At 44.3% G+C, this 20,322-nt stretch overlaps 11 protein-coding genes across 11 annotated transcripts; 3 read left to right on the forward strand and 8 right to left on the reverse strand.

The window, feature by feature from the left end:
- Positions 1–179: 179 nt before the first annotated feature.
- K450DRAFT_225721 (uncharacterized protein) lies at positions 180–5,962 on the forward strand. Its single transcript, XM_051586434.1, has 5 exons — positions 180–2,063; positions 2,124–2,284; positions 2,358–2,477; positions 2,551–5,681; positions 5,738–5,962. The coding sequence occupies exons 1-5, from the start codon at positions 241–243 to the stop codon at positions 5,891–5,893; spliced, it is 5,391 nt and encodes a 1,796-aa protein (XP_051447981.1). The 5' UTR covers positions 180–240; the 3' UTR covers positions 5,894–5,962.
- A 244-nt stretch (positions 5,963–6,206) lies between these two features.
- On the forward strand, positions 6,207–6,783 carry K450DRAFT_225725 (uncharacterized protein). The gene has a single exon (XM_051586435.1). It carries the CDS (start codon positions 6,475–6,477, stop codon positions 6,718–6,720), a length of 246 nt encoding a protein of 81 aa, XP_051447982.1. The 5' UTR covers positions 6,207–6,474; the 3' UTR covers positions 6,721–6,783.
- K450DRAFT_225727 (uncharacterized protein) lies at positions 6,784–7,697 on the reverse strand. Its single transcript, XM_051586436.1, has 2 exons — positions 7,360–7,697; positions 6,784–7,162 (listed from the first exon to the last, which is right to left on the reverse strand). The coding sequence occupies exons 1-2, from the start codon at positions 7,390–7,392 to the stop codon at positions 6,848–6,850; spliced, it is 348 nt and encodes a 115-aa protein (XP_051447983.1). The 5' UTR covers positions 7,393–7,697; the 3' UTR covers positions 6,784–6,847.
- Positions 7,450–8,312, reverse strand: K450DRAFT_225728 (uncharacterized protein). Its single transcript, XM_051586437.1, has one exon. It carries the CDS (start codon positions 8,157–8,159, stop codon positions 7,779–7,781), a length of 381 nt encoding a protein of 126 aa, XP_051447984.1. The 5' UTR covers positions 8,160–8,312; the 3' UTR covers positions 7,450–7,778.
- K450DRAFT_225729 (uncharacterized protein) lies at positions 8,313–9,947 on the reverse strand. Its single transcript, XM_051586438.1, has one exon. It carries the CDS (start codon positions 9,675–9,677, stop codon positions 8,466–8,468), a length of 1,212 nt encoding a protein of 403 aa, XP_051447985.1. The 5' UTR covers positions 9,678–9,947; the 3' UTR covers positions 8,313–8,465.
- A 925-nt stretch (positions 9,948–10,872) lies between these two features.
- K450DRAFT_225732 (uncharacterized protein) lies at positions 10,873–11,856 on the reverse strand. Its single transcript, XM_051586439.1, has 3 exons — positions 11,605–11,856; positions 11,076–11,522; positions 10,873–10,896 (listed from the first exon to the last, which is right to left on the reverse strand). The coding sequence occupies exons 1-2, from the start codon at positions 11,605–11,607 to the stop codon at positions 11,154–11,156; spliced, it is 372 nt and encodes a 123-aa protein (XP_051447986.1). The 5' UTR covers positions 11,608–11,856; the 3' UTR covers positions 10,873–10,896; positions 11,076–11,153.
- On the reverse strand, positions 11,857–13,933 carry K450DRAFT_225742 (uncharacterized protein). The gene is made up of 5 exons (XM_051586440.1): positions 13,768–13,933; positions 13,425–13,542; positions 12,856–13,356; positions 12,516–12,764; positions 11,857–12,449 (listed from the first exon to the last, which is right to left on the reverse strand). The coding sequence occupies exons 2-5, from the start codon at positions 13,441–13,443 to the stop codon at positions 12,106–12,108; spliced, it is 1,113 nt and encodes a 370-aa protein (XP_051447987.1). The 5' UTR covers positions 13,444–13,542; positions 13,768–13,933; the 3' UTR covers positions 11,857–12,105.
- A 383-nt stretch (positions 13,934–14,316) lies between these two features.
- On the reverse strand, positions 14,317–15,390 carry K450DRAFT_225752 (uncharacterized protein). The gene has a single exon (XM_051586441.1). The coding sequence runs from the start codon at positions 15,124–15,126 to the stop codon at positions 14,473–14,475; it is 654 nt and encodes a 217-aa protein (XP_051447988.1). The 5' UTR covers positions 15,127–15,390; the 3' UTR covers positions 14,317–14,472.
- Positions 15,391–15,837: 447 nt separating this feature from the next.
- On the reverse strand, positions 15,838–17,218 carry K450DRAFT_225757 (uncharacterized protein). The gene is made up of 7 exons (XM_051586442.1): positions 17,122–17,218; positions 16,918–17,029; positions 16,755–16,831; positions 16,592–16,683; positions 16,451–16,513; positions 16,320–16,356; positions 15,838–16,247 (listed from the first exon to the last, which is right to left on the reverse strand). The coding sequence occupies exons 1-7, from the start codon at positions 17,209–17,211 to the stop codon at positions 15,954–15,956; spliced, it is 765 nt and encodes a 254-aa protein (XP_051447989.1). The 5' UTR covers positions 17,212–17,218; the 3' UTR covers positions 15,838–15,953.
- Positions 17,219–17,237: 19 nt separating this feature from the next.
- On the forward strand, positions 17,238–17,964 carry K450DRAFT_225768 (uncharacterized protein). Its single transcript, XM_051586443.1, has one exon. It carries the CDS (start codon positions 17,451–17,453, stop codon positions 17,766–17,768), a length of 318 nt encoding a protein of 105 aa, XP_051447990.1. The 5' UTR covers positions 17,238–17,450; the 3' UTR covers positions 17,769–17,964.
- A 1-nt stretch (position 17,965) lies between these two features.
- Positions 17,966–19,884, reverse strand: K450DRAFT_225771 (uncharacterized protein). The gene is made up of 3 exons (XM_051586444.1): positions 19,234–19,884; positions 19,040–19,156; positions 17,966–18,900 (listed from the first exon to the last, which is right to left on the reverse strand). The coding sequence occupies exons 1-3, from the start codon at positions 19,582–19,584 to the stop codon at positions 18,196–18,198; spliced, it is 1,173 nt and encodes a 390-aa protein (XP_051447991.1). The 5' UTR covers positions 19,585–19,884; the 3' UTR covers positions 17,966–18,195.
- Between the last annotated feature and the right edge of the window lie 438 nt (positions 19,885–20,322).

A 20,322-nucleotide genomic window follows, 5' to 3' on the forward strand; every position in this document is an offset into this window, starting at 1 on the left:
TCTGGCATATGGGAAAACTTGTTTGGCCGTAAAAACGGCGAGAAAATGTAATAGTCTGTAATTATTATCCTCAATTCAATGTGTAGTTTATGTATTTTGTATTCTGTATCGTTATATAAATTCTAAACCCTCTGCGGGTTTGTTACAACAAATAATTACGCGCTCAGAATCCCAGATCCAAAATTTCCGCTGTCAGTAGCGCTCTATACTCGACATTCCTGCTTCGACGTCTGACAAGAAATGGAGAGCAATTCGCCTACCATTTCAGCTGAACCAGTTGTTCAGCATCGCCATGTTCAAATTCAGACACTCTCTAAAGCCATAGACAATGCCTCTAACGCTCAGCTGTGGAAGGCATTAGGGCAACCTGACGTACCTGTCATTGTAATGTCGAACATCTGCACGCAGATCGTACAAGGAGTAAAGACCGACATTGCCAACCTGGTGCCTGTGTTGGATCAGCTGACTGCATTCATCCTAACCGTCAGGAATGTTACAAAGGAAAGTGTGCTATTACGTGCAATCACTAAGCTGCTGCTTTGGTACTGCACGCAAGACGACAGCACCATAACGTTCAGCGTGCACGCTTCACACTCCGGGCACGTTCATCCTTTCATTACTTTATTGCAACATAACCAAGTCTCGAACGAACAGCTATTAGTTGAAATTGATTATGCTCTGAGTCATGAAGTTGCATGCGTTTTTCCCGACAAATTCTTTGCAACATTTGAGCCACTCTTCGATACTATTTTACTTTTACCATCCACCATATCGCCATCCATGTTGATAAATAGGATCACAAAGTGTATCAGCACGACATCTTCCGAATCATATGATGAACTTCGAACCGAAGCGTTGAATTATTTACTCTCGGTGGCCGAACGATCCTTTCGTCAAGATGGCACTATGCCATTTCTCCTGCTTTCTGAGATTACGTACATATTGGTGGAATGCAGCGATCTACATGCCCTATTAGAAAGCGAAGATCTGCATCAGAAAGCAACTGAGCTTATCTATATACTTTTACAAACAGCTTGTGACGCGGCCGCGGCAAATCTCCCAGTTCTATCATATATCCAGCTAATCCAACAACTCATGTCCGCAACAGATCTTTGCGACCCCAATGTTCCCATTTGCAAGTACAACCCTGAACTTTTGTGGACAAGTTTGTCTTTGATGCTTTATAGTGCTCAGACTATGGATGATCAATCCATCTTGACTGACCTATTAGCTGACATATTGCCCTCAACGTCGCCATCTATCTTAAGAGTAGCTTTATTCCCACTCATACAAACCCTAACAGAGGTGGAAAACGACTCCTCAACCAACAATGTGAAGCTACAGATTTTGGAAATGATACAAATGATCCAAGGTCGCCCGCCACCAAATGACGATGTCTACTTGCAAAAAACGTTGAGCATATACCAGGAGATGGAACATTTCAAAATAGGTGGATTCCTGCAGTATGCTGTATCATCTATTATTAACAGAGAACCTTCCGACATGCTAAAAGATTCCTCGGCTGACACTGTACCACGGCAAATGACAATGGGCATAGCGCTCCTCCGCCTAACACCGACTTTGTTCGAAATGTCAGGGGAAGCTCCACTACAGAGCGTAGACAACTTTGTACGAATTGCCACAAAAGCCTGTTCAAGCTCAAAGAAGTTCCCTGCATTACTTCTACTGCTACACGTTCTTCATGAGAGTCATGATCAAGCAGAGTATACCAATCATATTTTACAAGTCAGCATACCCTCTTTGGTCCGTTCGAATGATCCAGTTTTAACCTCCAAAGTCCTTAAAATTGCTATGTCCCTCATACAAGGGCGTACACCAAAGCATCAAGGTATCTTCCATAAAGACACAATGACGTCGCTCACCTGTGTTGGAATTCGAATGCTGTGCACCGTTTATGAAAAGCAACCCAGAGTTTGGCAATACCTGAAGGTAGTCATTCTGGATTGGATCAATTACCGAAAATCCGGTGCTCGTGGATTCTCTAAGCGGCCACTCACCGTCAGTGAGCATCAGACAGAAATGGCAATTCTCCTCACTACTAGGTAAGAGCCTAACTAATTTGACTTTTGGTTGATGTCTGGAGTATTCATGCATTGCAATAGAAAATTATTTGAAGAGAAGCCCATGGAAACGGCTCAAGACATTCTTCCAGGCATTGTGTCTCTGTTGCAAACCGTATCTGATTTATCCATGCCGAGCATTGCCTTGATAGTTCTCTCAATCAATGCATGCGTGAAAGCCGACTTGTTAGATGCCAGATCAAGTAAGTAACAAAAACTCAATGGTATCTTACACCATTTATCAAGTTGCAAGGGTTTTAATGCCAGTGTGTTTAGTCTGGACAATCGTTCTCAGCTACGTTGCTGCGTATGTAAACTCGCAAAAACAAGAATCAAGCATCCCGGTAATTAAGGCGTTATGCAAATTCTTCGAAATTGTGGGTGGCCTAAAGGATGGTAGGTCTTTCAAGAAATTTTGCGTGCTTTTCAATGATTGATGTGGCAGGTCTGACTTTACCGTGATGCATAGATAGTGAACCTGTTTCAGCTATGCGAGAAACAATTTTAATGGAGTACATCGCTGTGTATATCAAGTCCACTATTCCCGAAATCAAAAAGGCATCCATTTCGGCCCTATCATGTTTCCAACCTACCGATATCATGTCCATTATGGAAGAACGCCCGAAAGACAGCATCAACACAATGCTCTCTGATGGCGCCATTCACGGGTATGCAGGTTCACTCGCCAAATTAATGACTTATGAGCTGGATCATATGCGCCGTGGCCTGTTCAGAGAAGGTGATACTGCGCAAAGTAATCGAAAACCTGCCACCGAAAGCAAATGTAGCCAAGAATCCACTAGTCAAGAGCGTCAGATCCTGCAAAAAATAGAAAGCGAATGGAAGAACTTCTCTGTTAGCCCTGGCTTACGTAGTGGATATGCCTTAGCAAGTCTGTTTGGATATCGCGTCACAAGCAGTCCGGCAAGAGTGCCTGCAGATTTGACGAGACAGATGTCAGCTGCTTTGACGGACATCAACTTGTCGGACCATTTGTTGATTCGAATCGGTTCTTTTTCAGCATGGGAAGCATTGTTTGAGGATGCTATCGGAAGTAGCGTGGAGTCTGCTGAACGACAGACTGAAGGGGTCATTGATGACCTTCTCAACCGATTAGCATCCAGTAAAGTCCCTGGTTTGACCTGTAACATTCTTACGGCTCTATCAGGATGTATTATGGCCCTGCAGAAACTGTCTGCCTCAGCTGCAACCACTGCCGCTGCTAAAGTGATGGAACGATTAATGCCTGACTACTTTGTAAGCAAGTCCAGCGAAAATGCCGCCGCATCGTCCTTGGTTCTCAATGAAGATGTTCAGTTTGCCGTCCGATTCTGTATTGGAAATATATCTGAATGCGTCATATCCAATGAAAGGATGATCCAAAGCCTTATAGCCCAACTCTTGAAAGACCTTCAGGAACACACATCCAAGGTCACAATCGAAGCTATAGTGGAATTACAGGCATTCTCTTCAGGTTACGGCTTGGCCCGTCTTGTAGCTGCTATGTGTGGATATTCCACCAAAGCAGAGTACATCGAGTCTCTGAGCAACAGCACATTGGCGACTCTTCTCAACCTCTGTTTTGACGCACGTTTGTCAGAGAGCGCTGTGCTTGGTATATGGATGGGATTGGCGTCTCGCTTCGATCTAAACGAAGTATACTCTGCTCGTCAATTAGCTCAGCAAATCATCACTAATTATGATATTGGAAAGTATATGAACAATGGCAAGGCTAACCTCATTGGCGCATTTTGGCTCTGTGCATATGCTACTGCTCAAGACGGCAAACACATACAACCAAACGACATAGAGCTAATTTCAAGAGTAGCTTCAAAGAATATCAACAAGGATACTGCACTTGGCCAACAGCTCGTTGTTCCTTATGGGTACATGCTCTCACACATACCAATTAATGCTGACAGCTTTCAATATGCCCAGCAGTATCTGCTCGATCTTCTCAATCAACAATTTAACGCTGTTAAAACTACTGAATCTCCCATGGACACCAAGGTGGCTGCGGCATTGACCCTTTCGGCTATGCTTGGGACTGACTACCTAAACCCCGTCATAGTTGAGGACAAACTAGACGAGGATACTTTGGAAGTAGAGCATGCAAGTGCCCAAGACGGTAAAAGTGCAGCTCAGCAAGGTTCAAATGCATGGGACTTCATTGAAAAGCAAAGTTTGCAACAAGCTTGTCCCAGCCGTCGAGATGTCATGGATGTCGCCATACAGCAGATTGGTATAGGCAAGTCCAACGTGACAGGAAACCTCAGAGCCGGCAGGATCACTGCTTTCACTGTGGGTAATCTATGTCGAAAAGCTCTGTTGCAAGAACAGCATAAGAACAGCTTGAATAATCCAAGTGACCTAGAAATCATGGCGTCCACTTCTGCAGAGCCCAAGTCCTATTCACGATTAGCGCAAACAACCAGCTGGCTGAGAAATGTGTTTGACACTCTGGTGGAAATTAGCGCCCAGCCCGTCCATAGCATAAGTAACAACGCTACTATGCTACTCCTCGCACTTCAGCAAACCATAGGTCCACTCGCACCGGTGAACTGGTTTCCGATCCTACTAAACTTGTCCAAGATTTCGACTGATATTCATTTAAGCTGCATTCACTTTGCATCAACTCACGCTTCCTCTTCTACGTCATTGACAGAGTTTATCATTGTTCAACTTCGTCAAGTAGCTACATACCTAGAAAAAGGCCAAAGTGTGGACGACAGGGTCATCCAACTACTTGTTTCTGAAGTTGGATTAGGCAAGATGATGGAACTTGCCGGCCTCTTAGAACAGGCGCCTTCTTCCACAGTGGGACATCATCGACGAGGTGTCAACGCAATGCTCAAGCCGATCAAATTATCTGAAGAAAGATGCTTCGAAACAGTCAATGCTCTTGTGTCCGTCTTTGCAAAATTGTCGGAAGACTGTAGACATACAGCTTTACATACTCTTTCCCTCCATTTGCACGACAAGTCGGATAAACTCACCTGCGATCTTCATCACCTCGTATATCAACAGCTATTGAGTCGTTTGGTCAAAGACACCAATCCTCCAAGCGATACCATAATACAACTTACGGTGCAATGCAGTCTCGCAAGCCTAAACATTGAAAATCTACTCAAAGACTTAGATCAAGTCTCCAGCTCTGATATGCTACACTCTCAAGTTGTTGTCGCATGTGAAGTATGCCAACGACAAGCAGGAACGACACAAAAATCATCTGTTCAATATCTTTCCACCATACTACGATCCTTAATCATGTTCAAAGGAGAAGTTTATACCAAGACCTGGACGGTGTTGATTCATACTATTGCATCTGATGCGAATACGAAAAACACATTAGACAAATATCAGCTCCTTATATCCATGCTGGATATTGTTATCATTGTTCTTTCGCTCAAAGCCTCAGACCGATACAGCTATGCTAAACGAGGAATCGCCCTTGGACTTCGGTCCGTGATAGAGATATGCTGGTGGGCTATCGATGCTCCTCTGCAAAACGTTCATGCTACGGCCTTAGAGCAGGCAAGCTATTTGATGGGGCAAGTGATTTCGTCCGCCCAAGCGACAGGTTTTGTCAAACATGATCAGGTACGTTGCTACTGAAGAACTCTAAATCTGTCGCAATGTTTCTAATTGAGGTGCAGCTGTTGAGTCGTTTGTTTAGAGTACTAGAGATTGCGGAAGAAGACCGAGACCTCACAGCCGAGGCGCACGTCATTCAACGTATATTCGTCAAAACCCTTCGAATAGTATATGCGAGCGGGAGTGGACCAGAGCAGAATGGTTACAAAATTCTTTGATAATAAAATGGTGGTTGCATGATGTGTGCTTGTGTTTCCAGGTACGCACGTGGAAAGTCATCTTTTTGGATGAATGTCTCCAACCAAAAATGAACTGTACAACTCTTTTACTCTTTTTTTTTTTTTTTTCAAAAATAGTTACAAAACCGATAGACTGTAACTCAGAGCTAAATGGCATACTTGACAATAGAAACACAAAGAGCACCGAACACAAAGGCATTCACCTTCTGCTTTTATGTATCTGGCCATGGTATGTTCCTTGACAGTGTAATGAGTGCAAGCCTTCAGCATGGTTAACATTCGGTTGGGCGGGGCACTTTAGGATGGGGCCATGCAACTCGCGCGAATCAAATCATAGCCGACATACTTCGGCTACCTGCTGGACATAGGGTGTATGTGGTGTCAAACGCTACGGATTTCATCTTCCAAGGCGTCATCAAGATTGGTGCAGTGTATCGCCATTCGCTCATAGATGCCGGAGTCGTACAACCACTAGCTTACACTGTCGATAGAGAAGAAACCATCCAGCAGCTTACAACTTTCCTCGAGCACAGACCAGACACCATCGCAAAAGAAGTCAAATGGCTGAAAGAAGTGGGAGCAGACTGTGTTGTCTGCGATGCACCCTTCTTGCCTTGGTAAGTTACCGAAATAGTTCATCTGCAGAAAGTGGTGGATCTCATATTGAAACTTTCCTTTTTTGTTACATAGCGCTGCCGCTGCCGTTGCAGGCATTCCGGCGGCTATCGCAAGTAATTTTACATTTGATGAAGTGTATGAAGGACTTTGTGAAGGAGATGAATTGGATGAAGAAATCCGCAAGCTGAATCGGCAGGTGATAAGCGACTATCGCAACGCAGATTTACTCGTTCGCTTACCCGGAGCTATACGTATTCCGTCGTTCGACGACTCGGAAGACCTAGTGCCCATCACACCAGTAACAAGCAGTTTTCCTCATCGCAAAGGCGTTGTCAATGGAAAATTATCACTACCGGCTGTGTCGGTGTCCAATGTTCGATCGTACGATCCACTGATCCCTGAGCGTCGTATTCTTGACGTCCCGCTTGTGTTCCGAAAATTCCGACGACCCAGAGATGAGGTCTTAGCGGGGCTAAATATTCCAAAAGATATACGGGATACGCACAAGGTACTGGTTTTATCGTTTGGAGGACAAATTCTCGGCAAAGAAGGGTGGGGGGACCCACTCCCTCCTAACTGGATCTGCATTGTCTGTTGTGCTTCTGATGCCGCCAAACTTCCTGCCAAATTCTATAAAGCAACACGCGATGCATACGTCCCTGATCTGACCAACGCCGCGGATGTACTACTTGGCAAACTAGGCTATGGTACTTGCAGTGAATGTATCGGCCATGGTACCCCTTTTGTTTATGTCCCAAGACCACAATTTATCGAGGAACATGGACTACTCAAGCTCATGAATAACCAAGGAAGCGCTGTTGAATTACCACGAGAAGATTTTGAAGAAGGCCGATGGGCATCGTACATAGAGAAAGCAGCCGCTTTGCCCGGACGATGTGAACCTGAACGTCGGGTTGGCCATGACGGTGGTGAAGTAGCCGCCAGCGCACTGGAAAATTTCGTTATTGATCGAAAGCGATGGCTCGCAAAAACTGGAAGTATACCCGAGACCATTCCAGAGTAAACTTAGATTTTCCTGTTCTCTCCACCCCTCTTATTGTAGACATTTCTTACATCCCACCCGCATTATTGCCTTAGAATATCTTGTTTTTACCCCCCAATGTGTCGATTATTGCCTTGCTTTTCCTCTCATACACATCAAAAGGCAAGCATGTTGAAAAATGATAGGGTGCTATTGAATTGCTTACAAATAGGTGGTGATATACAGAGCTGATCGTCGTCTAATTTACAATAATGCGATGGGAAGACCTTCCTCTTCTTCATCCGATAGCCCAGGTAAGTTCATGTCGTCTTCGTCCGCCTGGTTCATTATGTCCGGAGTACTGGGGTCCGGGTGGCCTTCGTCTTCGGATGGAGCAGGCTCAGTGTCGGCTTCCGACATGTGTTCCTGGAGCTCCTGTTCATCTACGTCAGACGCATAGGGATTCTGGCGTGCTCCAATGATTTTGAAATGCATGCTGGCTGATCCCGCTCTGACCAATTGCTCCTCGAGCTCTTGTTCGTCGTGTTCTAGTTGTTCGCTCATGTCCAGCAGAGATTGCTGTTGCTCGTACCATGCCGATGGAATGGCATTGGGCGCAAGGGATGGGAATAGTGGGAAATTCATTGCGCACGCGTTATGATAGTATCATACAAGATATTTTGTTGATGTGTTATTGGGATTTGTACATGAATATTGGGTATCAAACAAAAAGAAACGGTTGTTTTGCTCACTGTATCCAATGGCAAGCAAAACGCGAAGAAAAAAAAAAGCGGGGACAAGAAATGAAAAAGTTGAAGAAAGGGAAAATGAGAAAAAAGGTTGGAATACAAGCTATATGACTATCTGTCCGTCTTTTTGGTACGAAAAAAAAAGGTTGCGTTGGCGTGGGTTCGGTTGGTTGGTGTCTGAAAAACCAAGACGTCGGCTTGACTATCCAACTAATCGAACCTTCACTTTCATCTCTCGCACTATCAGTCCTCGAAACTTTTCTCGTACCATTTCCAACCATCTTCGTCTACAGCTGTCATCAAGGTTGCGGATCCACTGTTCAGCTTCTCCACCTTTCTCCACAACCGCGTACCGAACGAGGACCTTGTCTCGTATGACTTCGCCTGGAGCAATCTGAGGAGCATTGTTTAGAAATAGGACGACCTTGACTTTGCCATCAAAAATAACGCCTGCACTAGGTCGAATAAAATAGCGTTCTTGTCGAGGAGAACACAGTGTCAAAAACTTGTAAACAATTAAATGATCACTGGATGTGTTGCAGAGTTCAAAAGGAAGGGTAGCTCCTCTTATCAAGGGTTGTTTGAAGATCAACCGCTTAGGATCCGCTTTGCCTAATCCGCTGTTCACAATATTGACCATCAGACAGCGTGGTTGATCAGCTCTCTTCATGCGGGGGATGGGGGATGGTTCCACAAATGTAACACGTCGTTTTGAGTATGACACTTCGTCACCGTCTTCGGTTGAATTAGTATCGGTTGAGATTGAAAACAAAGTGGATGAAGAATCTTGATGAGTGGATGTACTCCTACTTCGTCGAATAATGGATGTAGGTTTATTGGCGTCGTCTATTCTGGGAACGGCGATGACTTTTGGCTGCTGTATATTTCGGTTGATCATCAGCTGTTCAACTTCGTCCTCCTCATCTTCCTCATCTTCATCGTCGTCTGAATCCTGTTGTCGGAAGGATCGTCTTTTGCTGGGTTTTGATTGATACTGTGGTGGAGCGTGCTGGGCAAGCAGCAATCTTCTTAATACGTCATGGTTGTTTGTGTCGTGGTCTTTTGTTATGGATCGCCTCCTATCGGGCGGCATTTGTACAGTTGAATGAAGGTTCTTAGTGCTTTTTTCGTCTTGCTTTGGCTCGGTCTTGGACTTTCTAGCTTTTAAAGCCAACGATCGAAGCGTTCGTAAAAAGCCTTCCTTTTGTGGTTCGCTATCGATTACGGCAGGATGGGATTCCTTTCGATAAAATAACGACGTGGTCATGGAAAGAAAGGACCGAGCACTTTTGGCACTGTTGGCGCTCTTCTCACTATAAACGGAGGATGCATAGCTTTTCCTTTGCCGAGAAGAACCTTTGTTGAAATGGGGTACAGCATGAGCTGAAGCCGAGCTTGTATCGACCATCTGCATCGAGCGAGGTTTTGGGTGATATTATAACAAATGATATCGCCAAGTCTGTAAAGACGATGCGAGGTAAGTGGTTGGGCAGTAATATGCTGAGGCTATTCCTTTCGCTGATGATGAAAGAAAGAAAAAAATAGCTTGATGAAGATAGAGAAAGCAAAAACTTCTCCCCAAAAGAAAGAGAGAAAGAAGGAAGAAAAAAGGCGAATGATACAAATAAAAGTGCTTGAAAGGGGCCCAAATGATGTATACAAAACGACGTCGGGCGAAACTCAAAATGGCTTGTGCTCTTTTTCCCTCCAGTCAGACGTGGTTCCATCCCCACATTTATTCGTTTGTCTATGAAAACGTTGTCGCATTTCAGTTGAATGATCAGCATAAAAAAAATTGGTTGGGGGGAAAATGACTACAATGGCTGTCATGCATTGGCTCAAGCGTCCCTTTTTTCCTCCCCAATGCCCCACACAACAACACCCGAGAGAGACTGGTGATCAGCACCTTGGACCCAACTGGGCAATTTAAAATCCCATATCAGGTCATCCGCGGTGTCACACCTTAACGGAAATCGCTGTTCAAAACTTTTGAGGTGGTAAGCTCTCAACCACATAGACAAGTATCCATCTTGACGACTTCTTGTAAGGCGAACGGCAGCAGGAATAGGGTGTTGTTCATGCCAAATCGCGGTAGGCTGACCGTGCGTATGGGTCACATTCGACTTAGCCAGCGATCAGTGTTTGCCCATGTTTGCCGTGCGTCCCAATTTTTATTTTTTCCCGCATCTGTTTGATGAGAAATTGCACCACATTTTTCTCCTTACGTTTAAACACTTTGAAGGCCCACTATCCATCTCCGTATCAACATGCCAATTTTTTTTCAAGTATTCCACTCTGCATCGTTTCTATTTCATCCAAAAATTGCATATATTTCTGTTACACTGAATACAGCTCTATCAAATATGGCAGTTGACATGCTGAAAGTGGTGGTGTGGTGTTGCCTAGTTTATATGGGCAGTACATATAATTTCTCGTCTGTACACCAATCCATCGATTTTCTTTTCGTCGTGAAAAAAAAGAGGAGAGAGTGCGTTGGGGAGGGCTGAAGACAGGGCATGGTCTTACTTATCCAACCGCCCGCCCCCTTGAGATCACCATGCATTGACAGTCAGTGGTGACAGGCGCGCCAAGCGGTAATGAAAAATAGGGTGAGAGAGGCAAGCCATGATAGACTATCTAAAAGGGAAGGAGATCACCGTCAACCTCTGAAAAAAGTGACAAAAATGACAAACCAGCCCATCCTGTATCACACCAGTGATCATGGCGCCGCCGCCCAAGCATGAAATGGATAGGTTGGTACCGCACATGTCGGTGCAAAGTGCGGTACTCAGTTCAGCCAGCGGACACAAACCTTCTTCATCATCATCACCACCACGCTGCCTCGGTCATTGGAAGGGAGGGGTGACCAACCATACTTCCCCCAACAATCTCATTTCAGTTCAAACTGGGGACGTTTCATCCATGACAAAATGAAAAGCGGCTGCGTAACCTGGGCAGTTCTGAGCATAAGCAAAGTTGACATGGCTGCAAGTTGACAGTAAAATTTTTTCCACGTTCCCTGCATTTCATTGTGACGTCCAGGATTATGATACATAGAAATTTTATAATAGGAGAATCTGAAGTTTTGTATAGACGACATGTTTGCGATAATAAAGAAAAGCAATAAGCAATACACCATAGAACGAAAAAAAGATATTATGCAGAATACAAGTCTTTCAACGTTGTTCGAGTCACCACACCAATGGCGGGATCGTGCAGCATTGAATAGGTGGCTATCCACTGCACCTTGTTGACAGCCCTGCATACAAAAAAAAAGCTCCCAATCAGAATCATCTCCTGGCAATGCAAGCTCAAAATGATAAAAAGAATTGGGTACTTACCATCGAGTGGTGGTCCAGACTAGACCCTTCTCCTTTCCAACCGCATGCATAGCACGGAGACCATCCCAGAAACTGAGTCCCTCAACATTAATCAAATCCTGAGCTCCCATGGATTGTTCCATTCTAGAATCGTTTTGACGGGCTTCGGCAGCACCAGCGGACAAGCCATCAATCCCCTTTCGGAGACCAAGTTCAGAGACCTTAACGCGTCGTCCAAATGTACGAAGAACTTCCTCCAACTTCTTTCCTGTCTGGCCATGGGTTAACAATGGGGTACGGGCCAAAATTCTGGGCAACACCTTGGTGTAGATAGGGAGTGTCAAAATGTCCACGATGGATCGATAGATGAATGGAATAGAGTATGGGGAGGTGAGAGGAGACAAACGCAAGTGGATAACGAATGTAGTGGGAAGCGTGATGAAGAAATTATATCCCAGACCACGGAGAGCTGTACAAAAGGTAGATGGATATTTAGGAACGGCTAGTAAATCACTTGCGAGTTTACGAAGGATACTTACAAACAAAAGTGTCAAAGAGGGTGATCTTTCCTCTCTGCTTGCGATCGAAATATGAGATATGTCGCATAACAGCGCCTTTGCCATCTTCTTCATCAATTTCCTCAGCTTCTGCAACTTCAATGGATTTTTCCATTTCAGGAGCAACATTGGCATCTTCACCACCGTGAACATATTTACGAGCCTCTCTTCGAGTTTCTTCCTTAAGGATTTCGTCTTCATTAAAGACAGGAAGTGAGTCGACTGGCTTGGCTTTGGCAGAAGGCGGGGCATCTTTCAAATTTTCTTTTGTAATGTCTGCGAAAGATCGATCAGGTGTGTTATCCTTGACTATATCAATCTTTACGTTAGTATGGGCATTCGATCATGAACCATTCGAAACATGAGATAACGTACCAGATTTCTCCTGTAACATATCATGTGCGCTTGGCAGATCCGACAAATCTGTCACAGGTGAGTTCGTATCCCTTGCTTCCTCAAGAGGTGGGAAGTTAGGCTTGACGGGCTTAGGAGCCTCAACCTTTTGAGCAGCCACAGGCTTTTCATTTTTTGGTTCTTTTGGTTCTTTTGGTTCTTCCGGTGGAGGAGTTTTGGAAGCGATTTTGGCAAATGACTGGGCAGGAGGAGGAGGTGGTATTTTGACGCCTATTTGTAAAAAAAAAAAAAAAAAAAAAACCATGTTCATTGTCTGGCTTCGGATACTGTATATATATCGCTTCCAATCAATATTACTTACTGTCTTCATTGAGCATTTCATTAACATCTGGCAAATCGCTAAGATCACTGGTTTGAGGAGCTTCCTGATCTTTGGCAGTCTCGTCTAATGGAGGGAAATCGCGGTTCTCTGTGGCAGATGCATAACTTCTATCAGGATTAGGTGGCTCAGTGGTGTTCTCAGGGTGAACTTTATCGTGTTGTTCCTCCAAAATATCTGAAACGCCTTGACTTTTGGGAGCAGGCTCCAACTCGCCCGCCTTTTCCAACTGTTCTGTAGCCTGCTGTGGAGTCGGAAATTCCTCATCTTGGCGATTTTGATGCTCAGCAACCTCTGCATAACTGGCGTGATCCTTAGTGTTCTCCCAGGCATTGGGTCGATGTTCCGCTGCTTCCTTTGGTACTTCCTCAGCAATATCTGCCCAGGATCGGTCGTTACTCAAACTTCCACTGGATCGATCCAGACTGCTAGGTGACTGAGATCCAAGGGGTGGAAATTCGGACTGATTTTCAGTGATAGATTCTGAAGACAAGCCTAGGTTAGCAAAGACAATTTGAATCGCAACGTGAACAGTCAAAGAAGGTACATACCATTGTTATTGGTGCTCATGGTTGAAGACTGTGTTTCGTGTCGAAGCTTTTATTGCACACACAAACTAGAGATAAAGATAAGCAACGAAACGTGTGCAGCTGGCTGTCGGTTACGGCTCTGTAATAGGCAATAGGAAGCTTCATGTTAGAACCGTACGGTACAGCTATGAAGTATGAAAATAATCGAACGATTTTTTGGTCGCCTTCTTTCCGTCCGTCAAAAACGAGAGTCTTTGTGACCGGTGGCTCGTGCACTCTGTCACCTTTCGAAGCTTTCGACTTGACCCACAACATCAAGAGCTCCGTCAAATATAGAATTAAAAAGTAAAACACAAATACTTACAAGTTGTTAGAGAAAAGCGAATACGCAAAGCAAAGGTTTCGTAACAAAAAGAGTTCATATATGCAATTTTTAAACGGTAATGAAACGACGTCATAATTATGAGGTGGTTGACTGAGTTTTGAAATTTTTTTGCTCTGTGCAAAAAATGAGCTCAGGAACAGTGATGTTATTCTATGGCCGTCCGAGAAATAACGATGCGTCCACGCTCTAGATGCAGCCCCCGGGTATGATACATTGTTGACCTCTATTTATACTTATGCTTTTGGTAAGAGAACTAATATACGACGAAGTTTATCATGCTTGCAATCGTCTACCACTAAGTTTGCAATGACTGTAGCTCTCTTGACACTTATCTCACGTGAGGCTACGATAGAATTTTCCATGTTAAGCTGAGCCTAAAAGTCTTCGTTGTCATCATGGGGAATTCGGAATAAGCTTTCGTCCCTTGACATTTGAAAGCACAAACCCGAGATAATACAATGTGTTATCCCGAGCTTGCATGGTTTTCCGGTATGGCTGAAAATAACCATGCATGAAAGGTACCTGAACATATGGTTCATTTTACTATTGCAAACAGGTACTAGGCTCTCTCATACCAATTGCACGCCCCTGAATGGTAAACTACATTAATCCATTTGCCCATTGCTTCAGATATTGATGCGTTAACAGAGCGAATCCTTTATTATATCTTGTTTCCATGATATCTTACTTTGAATCATACTTATCCATGACCTTGTTGTTTCTAATGAGATCAATGAAGTTTATTGACTCGCCAGAAGTTGTATGGCATCCTGGCTTATGCTGACACTCTTTATCCATCAAATCCGCAAAATGACAGTTGAACCCTAATCTGGGATACTTTTTCACAATGTCGTCTATGGTGTTGACATCGTATAGTTCCGGATTTCGACCGATTACATCAATCGTAGTACCCATCTGTATCAACTGTCCTGTTTTTCGAATTTGGCCGGGGACAAAGTCACAGTGCCTGATGATAGCTTCTGCAACCTCGTCGGCTTGCAAGTTTGAGGCTCCAAATTCCAACAGCTTCTCTCGAGCATGAATCCCACCCCAAAATTCGAACGATAGAGAGGTGCTAAGATGATACTTTGGTGCCACTCCAATATCATGGAATAACGAGGTCAAATAGTATGTTTCAAGGTCGGCGTTCCAATCAGGGAATTGGTCACTTGCAACCACAGCTCCAAGGTAAAAGACTCTGTTAGAGTGATTCCACATGACTGGATCAAGCTCACTATGAGTATACTGAGCAGTCTTGATAGCGACCTCCGAATCAGGGACTGCAATAGACGCTATGTCGATGTATTTTGCAGGATGAACACCATGCTCTCGCAACATACGATCAACCTCTCGCTCCACCGCTACAGATGAGCTGTTAAATCGACGCCTAGCATGAAATTTAATTGAGCGCAAACGGTGTATTACCTGAATCAGCTAATTCTCGTGCAAGTTGGGATGTCATTTTTGATAGTATTGTATTTCAATAACTGCTTTGATTCTGATGGTTGGCGTTTTTATACCTTTGTTCAAATTTTTGCTATTAGTAATTGCCGTTACCGGCAAATTTCTGCATTCTGTGAATATCGCCCGCGCATGTCCGACCCAAGTGTAAAATTCTTGTAACGCAGCCGAGACGTTCATGAATTTAAACAGTGTCTTCATAAAAATGTGCCAGAGGGTGGTAACGGTGACATCTGCGGTTCTAATGAGATGACAGCTCAGGAATAGATTGCTGCGTTGCGTTGAAACAGGTTGGTAGAGTGCCGATTTCAGTCACTTAGTACCATAAAGGGAATTACAAACATACGGGCTGGCACAGCCCCCTTCGTCTGGGGTTGCCACAAAAATTACGTCCAACACCTTATTTTTAAGACTTTGAAGATCATCTGCAGCTCTAAGTGGTTCAACTGCGCCGCCTTCAAGGAAGAAATGACCAATGTAACGTTGCTTAGTCAAGAAGCGTGAGTTGCATTGTGTCGCACGTGGCTCATACTGACCAAACTGAGAAACAATGACAACCATCTCCATATTCTCTATCCAGTGCGCAACTGTATACCATTGCTTAGCCCATCGAAGGTCGACACGTAACAAAATGATTAGTACGCCTACGCCTTTGATAGTCAAAATTAAGAAAGAGAGAAATCATTTATTTAACAGCTAGATGTCTAGAAAAAGAGCTCGTTAAGGATCTTCATGGTCTCCTCAGGGTTCTTGACAGAGTGACCTTCAACATCAGGGTGGGTGTAGATTTCATAGTCATTACCGCCTTCATAAGTCTTGTCACCGAAGAAGTGGACTTTCGTGAAACCTTGGTCCTTAATGTGACGCAAGCAGTAGGTCTTATCCCATCCAGTGGGAAAGACATCGAATGAAATTTGTCCACCAATGGAGTAAGTGAGCTCGAGATGGGGGAAAGCAGCTCTCAAGTCTGAAACAAACTTCTTGCGAAGTCCTCGTGCCTAAAGAGAGATGCGCCTGTCAACATAATGCCCAGTGTTCACATTTCACAGTCACTCGACTTGAAAACATACCAAATCATACTTTTCAAACTCATTACGCTCTTCTTGCCTACATAAATGGGGAAATAAATTGGTTCATATGAGTATGATGGTTTTCGTGACTCGCATATTATAGCCAGGTATATTTGGAAAAGATACTGTACGAGCAGTTACGACCGATAGGGGAAACGTTGATCATGCCCTTGCGGAATTCAATAAAGGTACCGCTGTAAAACAAAAAGCGTTAGAAAAATCGCTTGAAACACGGTAACTGGATAGCACCGATCACACCCCCACATACTTACCGCTTCTTAGGTAAGTCCATATCAGCGATATATCGAAGAATGAAGTTGACAAGCTTGTTATACTCCTCGTCACCGATCCACTCAATAAAGCTCTAAATCGTAAATTGGATTAGCTAACTTGAGCCACTACGTCTCCCACTCTCTCGCAAACTACGACACGCACCTGTGCTGGAAGCTTCTGTCCAAGGCAGAAGGCAGTCAAGCCATTCTCAGAGAAACAGTAGTCGAAGTCGGCCAAGACTGTCAAAAAGTGCGCGTGGCATGTCAAATTTTGCGTGACCCTGGACAAATTAAACACAATCTAGACCAAAACGTGAAGAACATACCAGTAGAACCAAGCTGTTCCACTTGCTTTGGGAAATCAGAACCTCCAACAAATCCTACAACACACTCCTTGCGAAGCTTTTGAAGAAGGGCGCGCATTTCGTCTGACATGGACTACACAATAGGGGTGTGTTAATATAAGCTCTAAGCGTGACGAGACTTCGGGTATAGGCGTTTTTGAAACGCTTCAACGGCCACTTTCTTACCAAACGAGCAGGGGTGAGAGTTCCGTCTACATCAAAAAGGCAGATGGTGTCAGGGCGCTTGCGATCGGCAAATGATGATGTGGAAGACATGATGATGAATACTAATGTAGTACTTTGTTCTGCCGTTGGACTTTTTATATTTTTAAATAAAAAAAATCAAGCGCTAATTGAATTTTGTCCAAGTGAGCGACTCACAGCAGAATTAGTGGGATTGATGGTTCACAATTACTGTACGCAGTGTCGGTGCACTAAATCAAGTAACCTGGAGCATGGAAAGCATTTTTTGGCTAAAAATCTAAATTGGTCTCTATGGAAAGCCCTGATCGTTCATGTTGGCTAGTTCAGACCACGTTCTACCATGTCGTTGGTCCACGCACGCCAAGCTTTGGGTTTTTCTTTTTTTGTACGTAGTCTATAATTTACGCACATCTATTGACACGTCAAACCAGCTCCTCATGGCCAGTACAAAATTTAGAAGAACTCCATCGTATTTTTTCATAAAGCGTTTGGCACCTGAGTTACGATGGGTCTCTACGAAGGGCGATCAGATTCTGGGAGAGTCGGGTATAGGTAATCCAGCCATATTCCCGCGGAGAGAGATCGCTGCTCTAGCGGGGTTAACCATCAGCTTCTGTCTCCTTGGGTAGCTGATCCACAAATTTTAGACCGCGCAAAAAAGAATACAGCCTTCAAGCACACATTGACCTGGCTTGCGCTTCAAACTCGCTAGCGGACTCCATACCAATAAATCGATACCTGGTGTAACACATCGCAATTATAATGTTACCACCAATGCATCAGGGCGTTTAGAAGCCATGGCCCTTGTCAGATGGGTGGTAGAAAAATCTACCCGTGCTTCATACCGGTTGTTGCCTCATTCCTATACGTTCCCAAACCGTCTAGTCCACTTAAAATCTACCCTCTTCATATCATAACAGGCTGAGTAAATGGCATCACAGCTGTCCGTGTAATTGGATCACTAGTTTATGGGGGTAAATGAGAAAAATTCTATACAAATGCACTTTTGTCCGGCTATACGCGGCACTAAATGTCAAAGACTAGGTGGCAATAGCCCTAGTTCTTCCAGAAGACAACATCACCTTCGTCCTCAACAAATCGGCAGTTCTTCCAGGAGCGCCACAAGGCGAGAGGGATAGGTGTGCTATCAAAGTGGTAGTGCTTGCCAAGGACCTTCTTGATATGGCGAGTGGCCTCTTGGGCGTGATAGTGAGGCATAGTGGAGAAGAAATGATGAGCGACGTGGGTGTCCGAAATGTGATGATGCAAGTGGTTAATGAGGAACCCGAAATCACGATCAACGGTCAAAGCAGCTCCACGTTGGAAGTTCCAAACACCCTCACGGTAATGGGGAAGAGCAGGGTCGGTATGTTGAAGATAGGTGATCAAGACGAGCCAGAAGTTGACGAACAAGTAAGGAATGAAGTAGTACTTAAGGACGGTAATGGGTCCGAGAGTGTGTGCAGCGAAAGCAATGGCGGCCAAAGTAGAAACAACGCCAATATCAGAAACAATGACATCCCAAACTTGGTGATTCTCGTAAATAGCGCACCAAGGGTTGTAGTGGGAAGCCCAACCAGGATACTTTTGTCCAGACACATTGACGAATAGATACAAAGGCCATCCGAAGGTGAACATGAAGACCATCATGACGAAGACATACAGGGGAGCTTCTTCAAAAATATGATGTGGACCATCGCTTTCGGGATCGGTGTCGCGCTTAGGCAGGCCAAGGTCGGATCGTGTGTTTGGAACAAACACCTAATTTTTTGTTGGCGATAAGAAAAATAAAAAATGTACACAGATTGCCTAGATTAGTAAAACCGAACTAACAAAAATTGCCTCGTTCCACGCTTATTGCACCGTCTGCCAACACACCCGAAGTAGTATAGAGACGAACCTGATCGCGAGACATGTGTCCCGTAGCCTTGTGGTGACGAGAATGAGAAATTCTCCATGAATGATAGGGAACAAGCAAAGCAGAATGAAGCACCCAACCAACACTGTTGTTGATAAACTACACAATATGAACATAAAAAGATGAGTGAACAACCCATGTGAACGATGTAAGTATATGAATGAATACATGCATACCTTGGAGGGGCTGAATGCCTGATGACCACACTCGTGGGCAATGACCCATACTCCTGTAGCTACAATTCCTTGAGCAATCCAGTAAGCGGGCCAAAGAAGGACTCTAACCCATGAATATGGGATTTGGTCAATGAACGTGGCAGCATAACCCAGAGCAGCAATGATAGAAAGATCATAAGCGACGTGACTGAAGGACCTCAATGTATCTCTTTCAAAGCAGTGTGCAGGTATAGCATCACGAATTTCCTTGATAGAGAAGTCAGGGATCTCCCAACCGTGTGCCACAGCTTCATCGATGGCTGGTTGAGCCTTCTTTCCTTGCTCTGAGCTGATGTTTCTCTTGGTTGCCATAATGTAAAGAGAGAGGAGAGTGAAAAAGACCTGTGCGTTAGTGGACGGAATTCTTTTTATATATGGTGGAAAAAGAAAAAATCAAACCCATCGGGGTGCTAGGGGAACACCTGAGTCTGATTGGTGTGATTGGAGCCTCCATACTGTAAAACATCTAGCCAGAACAGCTCGCCGATATCGGATTCGTGGCCAAATCCGACATTGAATAATGCAGAATCTTTTGCTTGCTCTGACACACTGTAGGAAAGAAAGTGACTATATGCTAGTGTCTATATCATCGTAGGCGATCTCAAATATTCGTGTTGATTTTTTTTTTATTAGATATTGTTCGATATCAATTTTAAGCTTTTACGTGACTGGTGCTTTCAATTTTCATGTGTGGTCAGAATAAAAAAAATCGTTCCCCAAAAGTTGAGATTTTGAAGCTGGCAGGTACCACGTACCAAAATACGACACCCTGATTTTCCGCTGAGAATCAACCAGCCAAATTGTGCGAAGGGTGGTATTGCCAATGCGCCTGGTGAACGAGCTTTGCATAATGATGATGGTTTGAGATAACAACCCATACATGTGCCTATCCCGGATCCCTACCAATCAAATAAGCAAACTCAGTAGAGTGCTTTCTGGAAAAGACGAACTTCCAGACAAGGTTTAGACTGAAGGTTATTCAGACCGGTCCAGAAACAGCCCAAACTTGCGGTCACTGGTGAGTCGATCTACTGTGACAAAGATTATCCG

Source organism: Umbelopsis ramanniana (genome assembly GCF_025399195.1).
Source record: "Umbelopsis ramanniana AG unplaced genomic scaffold K450scaffold_7, whole genome shotgun sequence".
Taxonomy (NCBI): Eukaryota; Fungi; Mucoromycota; class Umbelopsidomycetes; order Umbelopsidales; family Umbelopsidaceae; genus Umbelopsis; species Umbelopsis ramanniana.

Excerpts from the sequence above, each read along its gene's own strand:
- K450DRAFT_225721 (XM_051586434.1), top strand. The coding sequence starts at position 241 with ATGGAGAGCAATTCGCCTACCATTTCAGCTGAACCAGTTGTTCAGCAT. Across the intron at positions 2,285-2,357 it reads CTTGTTAGATGCCAGATCAA|TCTGGACAATCGTTCTCAGC; the intron begins GTAAGTAACAAA and ends CAGTGTGTTTAG. Across the intron at positions 5,682-5,737 it reads GTTTTGTCAAACATGATCAG|CTGTTGAGTCGTTTGTTTAG; the intron begins GTACGTTGCTAC and ends ATTGAGGTGCAG.
- K450DRAFT_225725 (XM_051586435.1), top strand. The coding sequence starts at position 6,475 with ATGGCTGAAAGAAGTGGGAGCAGACTGTGTTGTCTGCGATGCACCCTT.
- K450DRAFT_225727 (XM_051586436.1), bottom strand. The coding sequence starts at position 7,392 with ATGCCCATCGGCCTTCTTCAAAATCTTCTCGTG. Across the intron at positions 7,163-7,359 it reads TTCTTCAAAATCTTCTCGTG|AATTTGGCAGGAAGTTTGGC; the intron begins GTAATTCAACAG and ends GTTGCTTTATAG.
- K450DRAFT_225728 (XM_051586437.1), bottom strand. The coding sequence starts at position 8,159 with ATGAATTTCCCACTATTCCCATCCCTTGCGCCCAATGCCATTCCATCG.
- K450DRAFT_225729 (XM_051586438.1), bottom strand. The coding sequence starts at position 9,677 with ATGCAGATGGTCGATACAAGCTCGGCTTCAGCTCATGCTGTACCCCAT.
- K450DRAFT_225742 (XM_051586440.1), bottom strand. Across the intron at positions 12,765-12,855 it reads TGAAATGCTCAATGAAGACA|GCGTCAAAATACCACCTCCT; the intron begins GTAAGTAATATT and ends TTTTACAAATAG. Across the intron at positions 12,450-12,515 it reads TATGTTACAGGAGAAATCTG|TCAAGGATAACACACCTGAT; the intron begins GTACGTTATCTC and ends AGATTGATATAG.
- K450DRAFT_225752 (XM_051586441.1), bottom strand. The coding sequence starts at position 15,126 with ATGTTGCGAGAGCATGGTGTTCATCCTGCAAAATACATCGACATAGCG.
- K450DRAFT_225757 (XM_051586442.1), bottom strand. The coding sequence starts at position 17,211 with ATGTCTTCCACATCATCATTTGCCGATCGCAAGCGCCCTGACACCATC. Across the intron at positions 16,684-16,754 it reads GACAGAAGCTTCCAGCACAG|AGCTTTATTGAGTGGATCGG; the intron begins GTGCGTGTCGTA and ends TTTACGATTTAG. Across the intron at positions 16,514-16,591 it reads ATGGACTTACCTAAGAAGCG|CGGTACCTTTATTGAATTCC; the intron begins GTAAGTATGTGG and ends TTTGTTTTACAG.
- K450DRAFT_225768 (XM_051586443.1), top strand. The coding sequence starts at position 17,451 with ATGTTGGCTAGTTCAGACCACGTTCTACCATGTCGTTGGTCCACGCAC.
- K450DRAFT_225771 (XM_051586444.1), bottom strand. The coding sequence starts at position 19,584 with ATGGCAACCAAGAGAAACATCAGCTCAGAGCAAGGAAAGAAGGCTCAA. Across the intron at positions 19,157-19,233 it reads AGGCATTCAGCCCCTCCAAG|TTTATCAACAACAGTGTTGG; the intron begins GTATGCATGTAT and ends CATATTGTGTAG. Across the intron at positions 18,901-19,039 it reads GACACATGTCTCGCGATCAG|GTGTTTGTTCCAAACACACG; the intron begins GTTCGTCTCTAT and ends ACAAAAAATTAG.